The 13126-nt window shown below is 43.4% G+C and overlaps 2 protein-coding genes across 10 annotated transcripts in view; one reads left to right on the top strand and one right to left on the bottom strand.

The window, feature by feature from the left end:
- LOC147021988 (uncharacterized) overlaps positions 1–13126 on the top strand; it is a 159149-nt gene that overhangs the window by 134171 nt on the left and 11852 nt on the right. The window contains exon 3 of one of the 2 annotated variants that reach the window (XM_085892495.1): positions 8676–8811. The exons of the other annotated variant lie outside the window; for it this stretch is intronic. Within the exon in view, the coding sequence (XP_085748621.1) occupies positions 8676–8811 (136 nt within the window). The remainder of the gene's footprint in view (positions 1–8675; positions 8812–13126) is intronic. 2 annotated transcript variants of the gene reach the window in all.
- The window catches only part of PCIF1 (phosphorylated CTD interacting factor 1), a 113372-nt gene that overhangs the window by 19684 nt on the left and 80562 nt on the right, over positions 1–13126 (bottom strand). For 7 of the 8 annotated variants that reach the window (XR_015061028.1, XM_085892493.1, XM_085892492.1 and 4 more), the window contains 6 exons: positions 12538–12685; positions 12286–12369; positions 12032–12134; positions 11565–11730; positions 9644–9825; positions 1593–1679 (listed from right to left, as the gene is read on the bottom strand). Coding sequence is in view for 7 of the 8 variants with exons in the window: in XM_085892493.1 (XP_085748619.1) it covers positions 1593–1679; positions 9644–9825; positions 11565–11730; positions 12032–12134; positions 12286–12369; positions 12538–12685 (770 nt within the window). In the remaining variant the exon portion in view is untranslated. The remainder of the gene's footprint in view (positions 1–1592; positions 1680–9643; positions 9826–11564; positions 11731–12031; positions 12135–12285; positions 12370–12537; positions 12686–13126) is intronic. The other variant, XM_085892487.1, reaches the window with a different exon arrangement.

A 13126-nucleotide genomic window follows, 5' to 3' on the forward strand; every position in this document is an offset into this window, starting at 1 on the left:
TGATCACATGCGTTTGGAAAACTAGGAGGGGGGCGAGGAGAGGATGGGGGTGAGCACAAACAGAACAGAGGGTGCAAGACCAGAAATGAGGCAGTATAAGACAGAGACCATCAACCTGTCTGCAATAGCGAAATGATAGGCCCATAGACTCAGCTTCATCGCAGGAGATTCCAATAATATTGAAGGCCTTGGTTTCCATGGTATCAAACTAAGAAACAGGGGAGCCAGCCCAGAGGGGAGAGCAATACTCAATCAAACTGCAGATCAAGGCATTGTAGGTGGTTAGGAGTTCAGGTGTGCCAAGGAAGGACTTTGTACAACGGAGGATGTCCAGTTGGCAGCTGGCTTTGCAGGCCAACTTTGAAATGTGGTTTACCCAAAAAAGATCATGTCTGATTGTGAGACCCAGGAGTTTGAGGGACTGAAGTTCCTCAAGAGGATTGTTGAGAAAATAGATGGGTTTGCCAGATGGTCCTTTTGGAGAGAGATAGTGAGAGTGTGACATTTGTCAGGATTGAAAGACATATTTGAAGTATTTGACCAGCTTGTGATTTTGTCAACGTCTAAAGAGAAGGAAGAGGCTGCAGCCTGCTTGTCTGAAAGATGAAGGATGTCATAACAGAGGGTGGAGTTCTCAGCAAATCGATAAAGAGGATTTTCCAGTGTCAGAGAGATCGCTGATAAAGATTAGGAATAGGACTGGGCTCAGAACATTGCCTTGGGACACTCCAGCCTTGACAGGGAGAGGAGATGAAAGGATTCTGATTTGAGCCACACATTGGTTCTGAGAGTAAAGTAAGTCAGTAAGCCACGTGTGGAGCTGACCTTGGAGAAGTAAAGGAGAATGCCAGACTGTATTGAAAGCTCAAGATGTGTCCAAAGAGACGGCCCTGATCTCATGTCTGACATTGAGAAGAAGCAGCATATCTAAGGTGGTGTGACCTGGTCTGAAACCAAATTAGTGATCTGAGGTCATTGGAGAAAAGCAATAATTTCATACCAACTGTGATGGATTCCATAACCTTGCTGATGATTGGAAGTAAACTGATAGGTCTGTTGTTGAGGGGATCAGGTTTTTCAACTTTTTTATGAAATGTAGTGATGTTGCCAGATTTCCAAGTCGATGGAAGATGATCGAGTGAAAATAGAAAAGAAAAAAAAAAAAAAAAACAAGAGGATATGCAAGAGCAGCTGAGCAAGTTTTTCAGACACGTGAGCTGATGCCGTCCGGTCAGGTTGCAAAAAGGCTTTGCGGTTGATGCATCGTAATACGATCCACAAACCATCCAGATTTATGTTATCGATCAATAAATGAGGGACGGAACATTTCGCAAATTCTGAAAACGTTTTTTTTGACAACAATTTGAAACATTTAACGTTTTATTTTTATGCTTTGGCATCAATATTCAATTTCAGAATCCAATCCCATCTAAATACATATTTTAATTGTCCAGGTTCCACAAAATTAAGGGCTCACATGGATATCAATGCAAACAAACTTCCATTTGGTATCATAAAAGCAATCAAATGGAAATAGGGCAATTAAACATTCATCAGGTATTTCAGGAAGTTTTCTTGCGGTGGGTGCTCACCTGGTACCTACGCAGCATACACCACACACGTGGCAAGAACTTCTCAAAGCGCAAATCATCCGTACAGTTCAGTCGGTACAGTTGCTCCTGCATTCCATGAGGGAGTTTTTGGAAGGTGTTTAAAACATTTATGATACATCACAGTCCAACACTCAATGATTATGGCCAAGAACCGGCCCAATCCAGTCATAAAACGTTTGGTATTTCAAAGTATAGAATTGCCAACCCAGGTTCTATTATCTTATATATTATTCCCGAGTTTGTGATTTTGTGTCGCGCTATCTTCGACTTTGTTCTGCGCTCGAGTAACGTGATATTCGGCTTACATTATCTCAAAGACCATATGAGGTGCATGGTACAAAAAAAAAGTAAATAAAATGGTTCTGAAACAGGGAAATCGTATTACACTTACTGCATTAAAGTAAAATTACTACTGATACTCTGCATCAGTTCCTTTCTCAAACACACCCACCCCAACATGTCGCACAGAGCACGGGTTATGCTAGTCTTCATGACTCCAGTCTTACAGCAAAGGTAGAGGCCTTACTTATGAATTTTCTCGCCTGGATTAGATGCCTCACCAAATTATAAAATGTCGGATTGGTGCTTGACATAGTCCTTTGGAAAAATGTGATGATGGGTGTACACCACCTGTGAGCATTACTCCGTGGACGTTAAAGAACCCATAATATATTTTGAGGAAGAGTTGGTATCTTATGGCCAGCATCCTGAAGGAAGAGTGATGGCACTTTTAATAATCTGTCTGAGGCCAAGAGGTTTGAGGATTGTTTCTGAATTAGAATTTTGTGCTGAATACGAAAAACGATTTCTTAATCGTCACAGCACCTGATTTTTTTTGGTGAAAAACGCCATTTTGTGCATTTTTCAAACAAAAATGTCAAAAAAAAATCGTTTTAATGCAGTTATCTAAACATCATAACAACACGCACATGTGAGGAATTAAAATAAAGCCCACCTCTTGGTGGACATGGGCAAATATTAAAAAGACATGGAGTAGGACAATACGGTTATTACTTCCACAACTCAAGCTGAAGAAGGTTATGTTTTAACCCCTCTCTGTCTGTTTGTTTGTCAATCTGTGTGCAGAATATCTCAAAAAGTTGTGGATGGATCCGGACGTAATTTGGTGGGCAGGTTGGGTGTGTGACAAGGATGAAATGATTCAATTTTGGTGAAGATCTGGATCAGGATCCGACTACTAGAATTTTAAAGTGATTCTTTACCATTGATAGGGCCAAAAACGATATATAGCACAATATCTCAAAAAGTTGTGGAAGGATTTGGACGAAACTTGGACACATTGGGTGTGTGACAAGGACGAATTGATTCAATTTTGGTGAAGATCTAATTCTGGATCTGGATATGAGAATTGTTTAATTTTTGAAGTGATTCTTCACTATTGAGAGATAGGGCCAAAAACGATATTGTACTGTATAGCATGATATTTCAAAAATGTATTGGACCCGATATGTTCTCGTGGATCAGGTATTATGTGGACTCCACCGAGTGCCCTTCTAGTTAGAGATTATATAGTCTGAAAATTGAGAAAGCGGCTGTTACGATTTGTACAGTGCTCAACATGAATCACGTAACAGGGGTCTTATTATCATCATAAATTGTGTTTTACTCATGCAGAAAGTTTGCGTAGGTACTCATTTGTACATCTATACTAATAAATGGCAGTGTATATGTATGTCTCCTCCATAGCTCCAAAGCCATAAAACTTAGCAGCGTGAAACTTTACATGCAAACATAATAATGGAACTCCAAGGAAGTGCATGAGTGAAAACTGTACGTTTGGGTTCATTAAAACACCTCTTTTGAAGATAATTAACGGCCTTATTTATTACATCCTTTATCAAGTGCATCCTCAGCCACCTCGCTCTTTGGGGTCTGAAGGCGTCTCCTGGGTAACCTTGCCAGGGTCTGAAACCGCCATGTTTTTTTAGCCTGCTCAGCCATGCCTTGATTTGTAATGGGCTGCAACGATTTCTTCACGATAAAAGATTTTTTCCCCACTTTCCTCACTCATCATAGCTACGAATAGCGGTATACATCGCCAGCCCAGAGGGCCTTCACTTCGGACTCCTCTGTCAAGAGCCCCCCCCCCCACCCTCTGCTCGAACTGCAGTACACCAAGGGATGGGCTTGGAGAAACGCAATGTGCGAATTCCCCTGTAAGTAGGACGAGATTCAATTGAGCACAGGTGATGCTCTATCCCCTCACATATTCGTCGCACATAGGCCTATCTACCCTTTAATAGTGCACGTGCAGATTTATGCCTCAGCTCCCTGAACAGCTCAGCTCTGCCATTCAGCCTGGCCCTGCGACTCTGGTCAATGGTATCCAGTGTCCCTTGAGACAAAATTCTTCTTCGCCCTCCGTTGAGTTCCAAGACATCCAACGGCAACATCAAGGACAGTGGTCTTGAAGGCACTCCACAACTCTTCAGACACCCAAAGCACCCAGACTCTTCAAATCTCCATTCAGGCTGTTGGCAAACTCCTCAGCTACCCTCTCATCCTTGAGCTTGCCAACATCCAGCCTAGACTGGGATGGTACCATTCTCCTGGATTTAACGTGCAACTTCAGAGTTGCTACAAGCCAGTGGTCAGTATTGAGGAACTGAGCACTCCGGTAGACCCTGCAGTTCTCGATCATCTTCCAGTGACCAACAACGAGGACATGGTCAATCTCCTTTGCCACACCGCCAGCGTTGGAATACCAAGTCCAGCGATGAGCTTGTGGGTGCTGAACCCATGAACCAGCCACCCAAAGTCCATGGCTTCTTGCAAACTCAAGGAACTTAGTGCTATTCTGGTTCATAGTTCCTGATCCATGGGGACCAACACACGTCTCATAACAATCCCTTTCAGTTCCAGTCGATGCATTCAAATCCCCCTAGACAAGAAGTGTATCTCGTCTGGTGCACTGATCAACCACAGACTCGAGTGTGGCGGAAATGCATCCTTCACGGTGAGATCACTCGCCTCAGTCGGAGCATAAACATAGACCAGGGAAATGACACCTGAGGAGTGACGAATCCTGAGTCTCATAATATGCTTGTTGACGTTGACTGGTGTTACCTCAATTATCATTGGAGTCAGCTTATTGGACACAGCTACAGAAACTCCTTTGAAATGGTAACCATCAGAGCGACCAGACCAATAGTAGGTGTAACCACCCACCATGATCTCGCCACAATATGGTCTCCGAACCTCAGAGAGTGCTGCAATACCGATGTCGAAATGCTTGAGCTCAGATGATAACAGAGACAGGTGATCATCCTTTCTTAGGGATAAGGCATTCCAGGCACCCACCCTAAGGGACCGCCTCAGGTTAACCCAAGGAGACCGCTGTCTGGTGGACGACACCTCAGCACCACTCCGACACACTCTTCCAAAATCTAACGCAGGAATGCTACCCCGTGGTTTCCCTCCTATCATCAAAGATTGGGGGTCCCGAAGGCTTTGCCCCAATCCCGTCATCCGGTGAGCTGCCCTGCGAAGGGAACTCACTCATGGAGTGAGTTTTCAGATCTCTTTGCGTTTGTGTTTTGCGGAATGAAGGGTTTTACAGTGGCCAGAGTGCAAATCCTGCCACCAACCTCTGAAGAAGAAGTAACCCAACTGCAGGAGGACGTCTGCAGACACAGTTGGGCACGAGATATGGATGGCCGTTGGCTCACAAGGAGCTCCTCCGCCCTTTGACAGGTTTTGTTTTTAATCCTGCTGGGTGTCCATATCCAAATACCCTCCTCACCAAAAAACCTGGTGGGGGAGACGGTTTAGTTGATGACAACCCCACCATGGAACAGGTTAGTACAGGTTTACATGATACCTGTAGCAAGTCACAGATCTAATCTGGCCTGACCTGAAATTGTATTTTGTCATCAGCACAAAATTCTGATTCAGAACTCATTCTGAAAACTTTTGGCCTCAGACACATGATTAAAAGTGCCATAGCTCTTGGACTAATGTTTCGTACGTGTAATGCGTTTGCGCACTCTCGTCTGATTGTGCCTGATACATGGAAAAGAAAAATGGTGTCCGTGGTCAACAAATTGAGATGTTCACGTTGATTCGTGCCATCAGCAAGCCATTGTTACAATCTTTTCATACAGCTGAACAACTTCAAATGGGGCAGTTCTAATTGTTGAAGAAGCTTCACACTGATATTTCAATCTTGAGCCAAAGGGATGTAATATAATGGGAGCAGATAACAGCAATTTTTGAGAGGAATCATGCAAATGAGACAAGCATCAAATTTGGTACATTTGTTCTCCAGGGGATTCTAATCAAATCTGCCTGATTGGCCATTTGAAAATCCAAATTTTGCAAAATTCAAAATTTTTTTTTTTTTTCAAAAAAGTCAAGATCACAAATCAATGTTGGATACTAGCTGAGATTGGTGAATGTTTCAGAAACATCATCAAAGACGTTCCAAGTCTGCCCTGCAGTTTTCTTCCCTTTACCGTGGAAGACAGACACGACGTCACATCCAGTGAACGCATGGAATTATGGGATCCCTCCATAGCTTTCTCCGGCTCTATTGCAGAAACTACCTCATGGACTAGAATCCATCGTGGCTTGGCTCCTTGGCCAAAGTCAATCCACATGTTCTCAAGACCGAGTTCCTGTAAGGATGGCAGTACAGATATTCCTATGACTTGTACGTCCGTGTCATTAGCCTTAATGATAATGGACTTGCTACCATCCGTCATTGCATCCCTGGCGTGTACAAATATTAGTGTCAGCTTCTTCATGACAACATGGACACACAGCATCCAGTGACTTCCTTGTGTTGCTAATGGCATCTTCTCCTTTTGTGACAATGACTGTGCTTGTCGTCTGTGCTTCACACATCTTTTCCGCAAGGAAGTGAAACAGCTCAGTCTTGTTGCTGTCATCTCAAAGAAAGCTTCTCCAGTTACTTGGGGTCTTACTGGTTCCTGTCACTCTTCTTCTGATTCCTTGCCCCCTTTTCGACCTTGCCTCGGACTTCAGATGTGACTTCTTGTACACATCAAACACTACGTCCACCCTCTCGTACCTGGCACCATAGGATTCCACCTTTGGGATGATGTCTTCTTTAGCATAGTCATCAAATATCTTTGAAGTGTGTGGAGGTAGGGCATTGATAAGTGCTGAGCCATCAATGATGACTGCATCTCCCCTTGGTTCTCTGTCTGGGATGTTCACTTGCTCTTCAAGAATTTCAGCCAGCTGTGACTTCAAATTTTTTTGAAGTTTTTTTTTTTTATTCAAAATTTGGATTTTCAAATGGCCAATCAGGCAGATTTTATCAGAAAGCCCTGCAGAACAGAAATGCCAAATTTGATGCTTGTATCATAATTTGCACGATTTTTCTACTATCTACTACACTAATATTCTGCAGTTGAGGTACTTTGGCCCCCACTTTACGTATGCAATATGAAGATGACCAAAAACTGCTTCATCGCTACAATTTTTGCAAATCAATCATTGAAGATATTGCACTTTCACAGTCATAAAGAACAGGTGGGGCAACTGACTGTTTTTTATTTCAGATTGCCTTGCTTACAAAGACATACTGTGAAGTGCATCGAGAAAACAGCTTTTTGAACATAAACAATGACAAAGTTGCACGATAGGCTGCAGACTTGAAATATGCTTAATATGAGGAGACAGGCAAAAGACCATGCCACAAGTAGAAAATGTGGAATATTTGGGCAAGGCCTAAAATGAAAATACCACCTGTCAGAACCTGTGTCATACATTACGTTCACTGCAGGCCATGATAATATACAACTAGAGGGGGAGCACTCGGTAGAGTGCAAAACCTCCGCCGCCAATACTGCTGGGTCACTTAAGTGAACTTGATATCCTATTCATTGTAGGTCAAAACGGATCAGACTCTACTGAACCACGATTGAATAAACTAAACTAGATCAACACGCATGTAGAAATGACCAAAAAATAAAATCGAAATTTTTTTGAAAAAAAACTTGCAAAATTTTTTTTTTTTCTCTAACAAAATTTTTTTTGGGGTTGGAAATCACTTAAAACATGTAGAAATGCAAAAAAAAAATCAAATATTTTTCAAATAAAATTGAAATTTTTTTGAAAAAAAGTTGCAAAATTTTGTTTTTTCTCTAACAAAAATTTTTTTTTTTGGTTGGAAATCACTTAAAACATGTAGAAATGCAAAAACAAAAATTCAAATATTTTTTCAAAATGGCTGCCATAGCGGCCATATTGGACTTTGGACCAAGTCCAAAATCTAATGGCATGATCCTTGGACCATACCTAATCCCCCCAAGTTTCGTCGAAATCCGTTGAAGAGTTTTTCCGTAATACTGTTCACAAACAAACAAACAGACAGGGGTGAAAACAGTAACCTCCGTCTATCTTCGATGGCAGAGGTTAATGAAAGGTACAAGTTTGTGCGATTAGAAAAACTACTTCAATGACATCGGCCTAAACATTTATCAGATGCTTTCCCAACAAGGAAGGGTTCAGACAGTGCAACGTTACATCTCAATGACACGTCTGAATTGGACTGTGTCATTATGGCCTTCGAGAAAATGGGAGAAGCTCGAAGCTTCAATATCATTCAAAGTGGAATCACGAATGAGGAACTCAAATGATTAGGGCATGGTCAGAGTAGCACCTCAAGTCGTATCACGGGCCGACAGCAATCGTGCCTCGACCAAAGTGTAATGATCGCAGAACTGTCAGTCTTTCTTCACATCAGGCCAGACTTGTGTTGTGACACGATACTCATTTGCCATGAACAGTCCGTGCGGTCCAAATCACAGCACTTATCGAAATCGACTTTAACAGGAAACGCAAGGTCAGTTTATGCAATTTTTTTTTTTGAATCGATACATCTCACGAGTCATGATGGCAAAGCAAATGCTGCCATTGGGCTGCAATATCCCTCAGTGTACTGCATTTAGAGCGGACTGATGTGGACTTCATATTCCTTTCAGGGAACATGATCTGTATTTGGTCAGTTATTTGATTGATGATGAGAACCGTCTGTTCTGATTCTTTCTTTCCCCACCACTATATTTTCAGCCAATCGGAAATCCACAAAGGGAAAGACATGGCTGCCACCACACATCTCACCTGGTTATATTTACTGCTTAATGGTACATTCTCTTCTCTTTCATGCAAGAAGTGTGAGGTGAAAAGTCAACAATGTTCAGAACTGGTAATTCTCATTGTTTTTTTTTTATCCCCATGCTTTTTGATAAAAACAGGGGGGTATTGTAATATTTTCCATCTGTCCATCCGTCATGCTATCTCCACCGAAATAGTTGTACAGCAATTCACCAAACTTGGTAGTTATGATCACGACGTGGCATGAAGATGCAACAGCAGTATCAATTTTGGCCCTGCCCTCTGGGCTGGGGTCAAAAATCGAAAAATGCAGTTACGGTCACATTTAAAACGTCTTTTGATGAAACTTTATATATATTCAATCAACATTGGGAGATGCATGAAATATGTAATGATTTTTTGGATTTCACCCCCAGTTCATGCCTCAATATGTCTTAAAGATATGAGGTTCCACAGAGTCAAATGGGAGGGAACAAAGAGGTCACAGGGGTCAAAACAAACAAACAAAAATTTGACTCAAAATCTCTTTGGTCATTTTTGGTGGAACATTTTGGCATCCTTTCAACTTTGCTTTAGGCGGGAAGCATGGGGATTTGTGATTGCACACCATTGACTTCACTGTAGTTTTAAATTTTAAGTGAAGTTTCCCTTCAAGTTGGTGTGGCACACAACATCAAGCACATACTGCCCTGAACTTAATAGTGCATCACAAATATAATCATTAGAACATGTCAAAACAATCAAGAAAACAGAAACTTTATATGCAGTTCACGACAAAGTACAAAAAAAACCTGTCCCATACAACAATAACTTTTGTTGGCAGCTTTGGTAGAGTACTACTATATGTGTATAATGATACTCGCTTCACCCATTCTAAGAACAACCAGCCTTTGCATAACCCACCAGACTGCTTCCCACATTACCAGCTTGGCCAGGTAATTCTGGTTGACTCTAACAACCTCCCCACGATGGCGCAGGCAAGCCTGCTCGCTTTCCACGTGCAGCTCCACACGAGGCAAGGGAGCCTCGGGCAAACGTAAGCGTGCAGGGTGACACGGAACCGCTCGCTCCTCCGTGCAAGGCGTCGTCACCGAATCTACCTCGTCTGCAAAGCCAAGAAAGCATGACAAAGATCTTATGACAAGGGGAAGTTAAGAAGATTATTCACATATTGGTATAAGTTAGTGTGTCCGACCCGTGCACAACCCGAGCGGACGGTTGCCAAAGTTCCATCGGTCCAAATGTACATTTACAGCGGCAACAGCCTTCGTAATTCACCAACACACACCATGATAAGCCAATGGAAGAAACACAGCAACAAACTGATACATTTAAAAAATGTATTTATAATGGGGGAAAGAGGGGAGCACGCAAGAAGCAGAGTTATCACGACTAATGAGATACAAGGCACTTAACAGTTGCTACTTAAAGACTGACACAGACACACAGACACACAGACACACAGACACACAGACACACAGACACACAGACACACAGACACACAGACACACAGACACACAGACACACAGACACACACAGACACAGACACAGACACAGACACAGACACAGACACAGACACACACACACACACACACACACACACAGACACACAGACACACACACAGAAACGGACCACAATGGTCGTTATTGAAGGCCTCCAGCTCGAGGATAGGGTGAGCTTGAGACCAGAGCCTGCGCTTGGACCTGTCCACCTCGTGTGGTCTTCGACGATCCGGCTCGACGGGACTCGAACCCGCAACACGACACCGCTCCAAGCACCAGACACTGCGCTCTCCATCCGGCCACGCACCAACTGACCAAGGCCAAGGATCAGAGGCGACGATGATCCAGCTCGGCGGGACTCAAACCCGCAACACAATGATGACCACCATGACGACCACGACCCCAAGACGACAACCAGGTGACAACCAAGACGACCAACCAACCAACCTGGCGTTCCTTTATATCTTCTTCTTCCCCGGGGTCAATCACCCTCTGAGGCGGCCTCCCCTCTCATTGGCCGGCCTGTCATGAGAACATCGCCTTCTGAAGCGGCCTCCACTATCATTGGCCGGCGTGTCATGAGAACATCGCCTTCTGAAGCAGCCTCCACTCTCATTGGCTGGCGTGTCGTGAGAAGACCGAACTCTGTGGCCTGATTGGACAAGGGGCACGCCCCTGCCTTCCTGGAAATCTCCGCCCACGTACGTGGTCGAACGCACGTGGGCAATGGCGTCGGTGTGAGGAAGCGAGGTGAAGGTGAGGGTGATGCAAACGAATCTCCACAGCCCTACACGTAGTTCCCGTTAGACACGTAGGGGGGCCCTAACTATAATAAATAAACACACACTTACCGATATAACTGTTCTCTAGGGACCCTGGCTGTTGTGTGCGATGGGTTCCAGATTCGCAACGTCACCATCAGACAATGAAGATGTATGATTGGTGTGAGGTTCCAAACAGCCAATGTTCTTGAGATTTTGCCATCCTTCAAATTACCCTGTATACAATCTTTTCATACCTCGTGGACGTCTCTTACTTCAGATATAAAATTGCTGCTTTCATGGCTTCTTCTAAATATAAAGCGTGAAAGTAGTACCTATTATAATATTGCAGCATATGAATTAAATAAGCAATGGATGGGATGGGGAAGAGAAGAGAAGGTGAGGGGGGGGGGAAGACAAAAGGATTGAGTGTGAGCTAAGATGTATGTGTGACCAGAGGGAGGGGAAGGTGATGGGGTATACATACATATTACCAAAATAAATAAATTAATTTCAACTCTTCCATTGTACACTATGCTGTAGCTTACAATAATTTACAGAATATAGTTTCATCCCATACCTGGAGGCAGGTTGCATTCTCGTAAAATCTCCAGGTGTCGTGATCGTACACGCTGCGCATACTCGCAGGCTAGGTGGTATAATTTGGCACAGATTCCCTCCACAGACTCCTTGGCAACATCTGCCAGATGTGGCCCACACTGTTGCCGGAGGTGGTCCAGCCGATCCTGTTCAATAAACACGAAATTCAAATGATTCTCTCGGGATCGGAGTACTATGATAACGGTAAATCCATCTCTAATTGCCTCTGAATCTAAGACTTCCTTGCATGAAAAAAAAACATCATTCTTCAACCTCTACTTTTCACTTCCACTCACACAAAGCCACCACTGCTACTCCAACTCTGGCATCCATCTCAATGTCATTATTAGCATAAATCTGTGCCCACCTATACCCCATCTTCACGCAAGGGAGAGATGGGGAAAAGATGAATTCATGCACAAATGGATATGGCGAATAAATGCACACCAGGTAATCCTCTTTTGTTGCAGATAGCTCTTTACGCAGCCAATTAAACGTGTCCTCCACATTCCACTTAACGATCTTGCGGCTGTCTGGAGTTGCATTCCTGCTGGGTGGGAGATAAACTGTTGAAATTCCAGAACACGATGGCTCATCTGACATGAACTTCAAAATTCCTCACCAAATGTCATATTACCAGCACATGGCAAGGGAAATTCAGATCTTCAAAGATAGATCACTTTCCACCTGAACACTCTTACCTCGACTCAATCATCCGCTTTGCTGCCTCCGCATACTTGAACAGCTGTCTCTTGGCATCCTCACGGTGTTTGATGCGCGACAACCTGCGAACGCACACACCCAGAGTTCATCAATGCACGCACGTGGTTCTGGGTCCTGCGATGCACCTCTACATTCGCCACATCCAGTACCGTTTTACATCCCTTCGTTTTTTGAGTACTTGTATGTCTTTTTTGAGTAACTGTCCTATTCATACAAAGAAATATGAGAACCTGATTGGGATGTCATTGAGAATTTCACGGAACATGGAAGGAGAGACAGCTGGCTCACAGTCGCTGGGCAGCATGGGATCAGTGCCCCTGTCTCGAACTTTCCGCTCCAGCATCCATCGATTGAAGGACTCACGGGGTGCATCGATACCTGGCACAATGAAGAAAATTAAGTGGCAATTTATTTCTGATGAATGCAAAAAGTGACTTTAAACCTGAAATTCCACCTGAAGCCCACATCAATATATCCCACAAATCCCCTTTTCATTCTGCTGTCTCTTTTTCCAAAAAATGCTGCTTCACTTACTCAATTCTCTTTTCCTCATTTGCCCTACAACCATTTTTGTGTACATAATGTCTGGAGCTGCAATTGAACATATAATGTCTGGAGTTGACCCACAACAACAAATCAACCATTTTTGTGGACATAATGTGGAAATTGCCTCGAATCAAAATGAGAAATGGGCTCGGGGAAGGACGATAGATTGCATCAAAAGGATAATGCAGGCACAGATAGACTCAAGGCAGATCACCACTAGATTCCGCACACGTGAAAGACGTTTTCATTTGTCGGAGAAAAACCAAGAAAAAA

The sequence above is a fragment of the Eptatretus burgeri genome, chromosome 8, assembly GCF_056783735.1.
Source record: "Eptatretus burgeri isolate ZD-2024b chromosome 8, Ebu_testis_v1, whole genome shotgun sequence".
In the NCBI taxonomy this organism is placed as follows: Eukaryota; Metazoa; Chordata; class Myxini; order Myxiniformes; family Myxinidae; genus Eptatretus; species Eptatretus burgeri.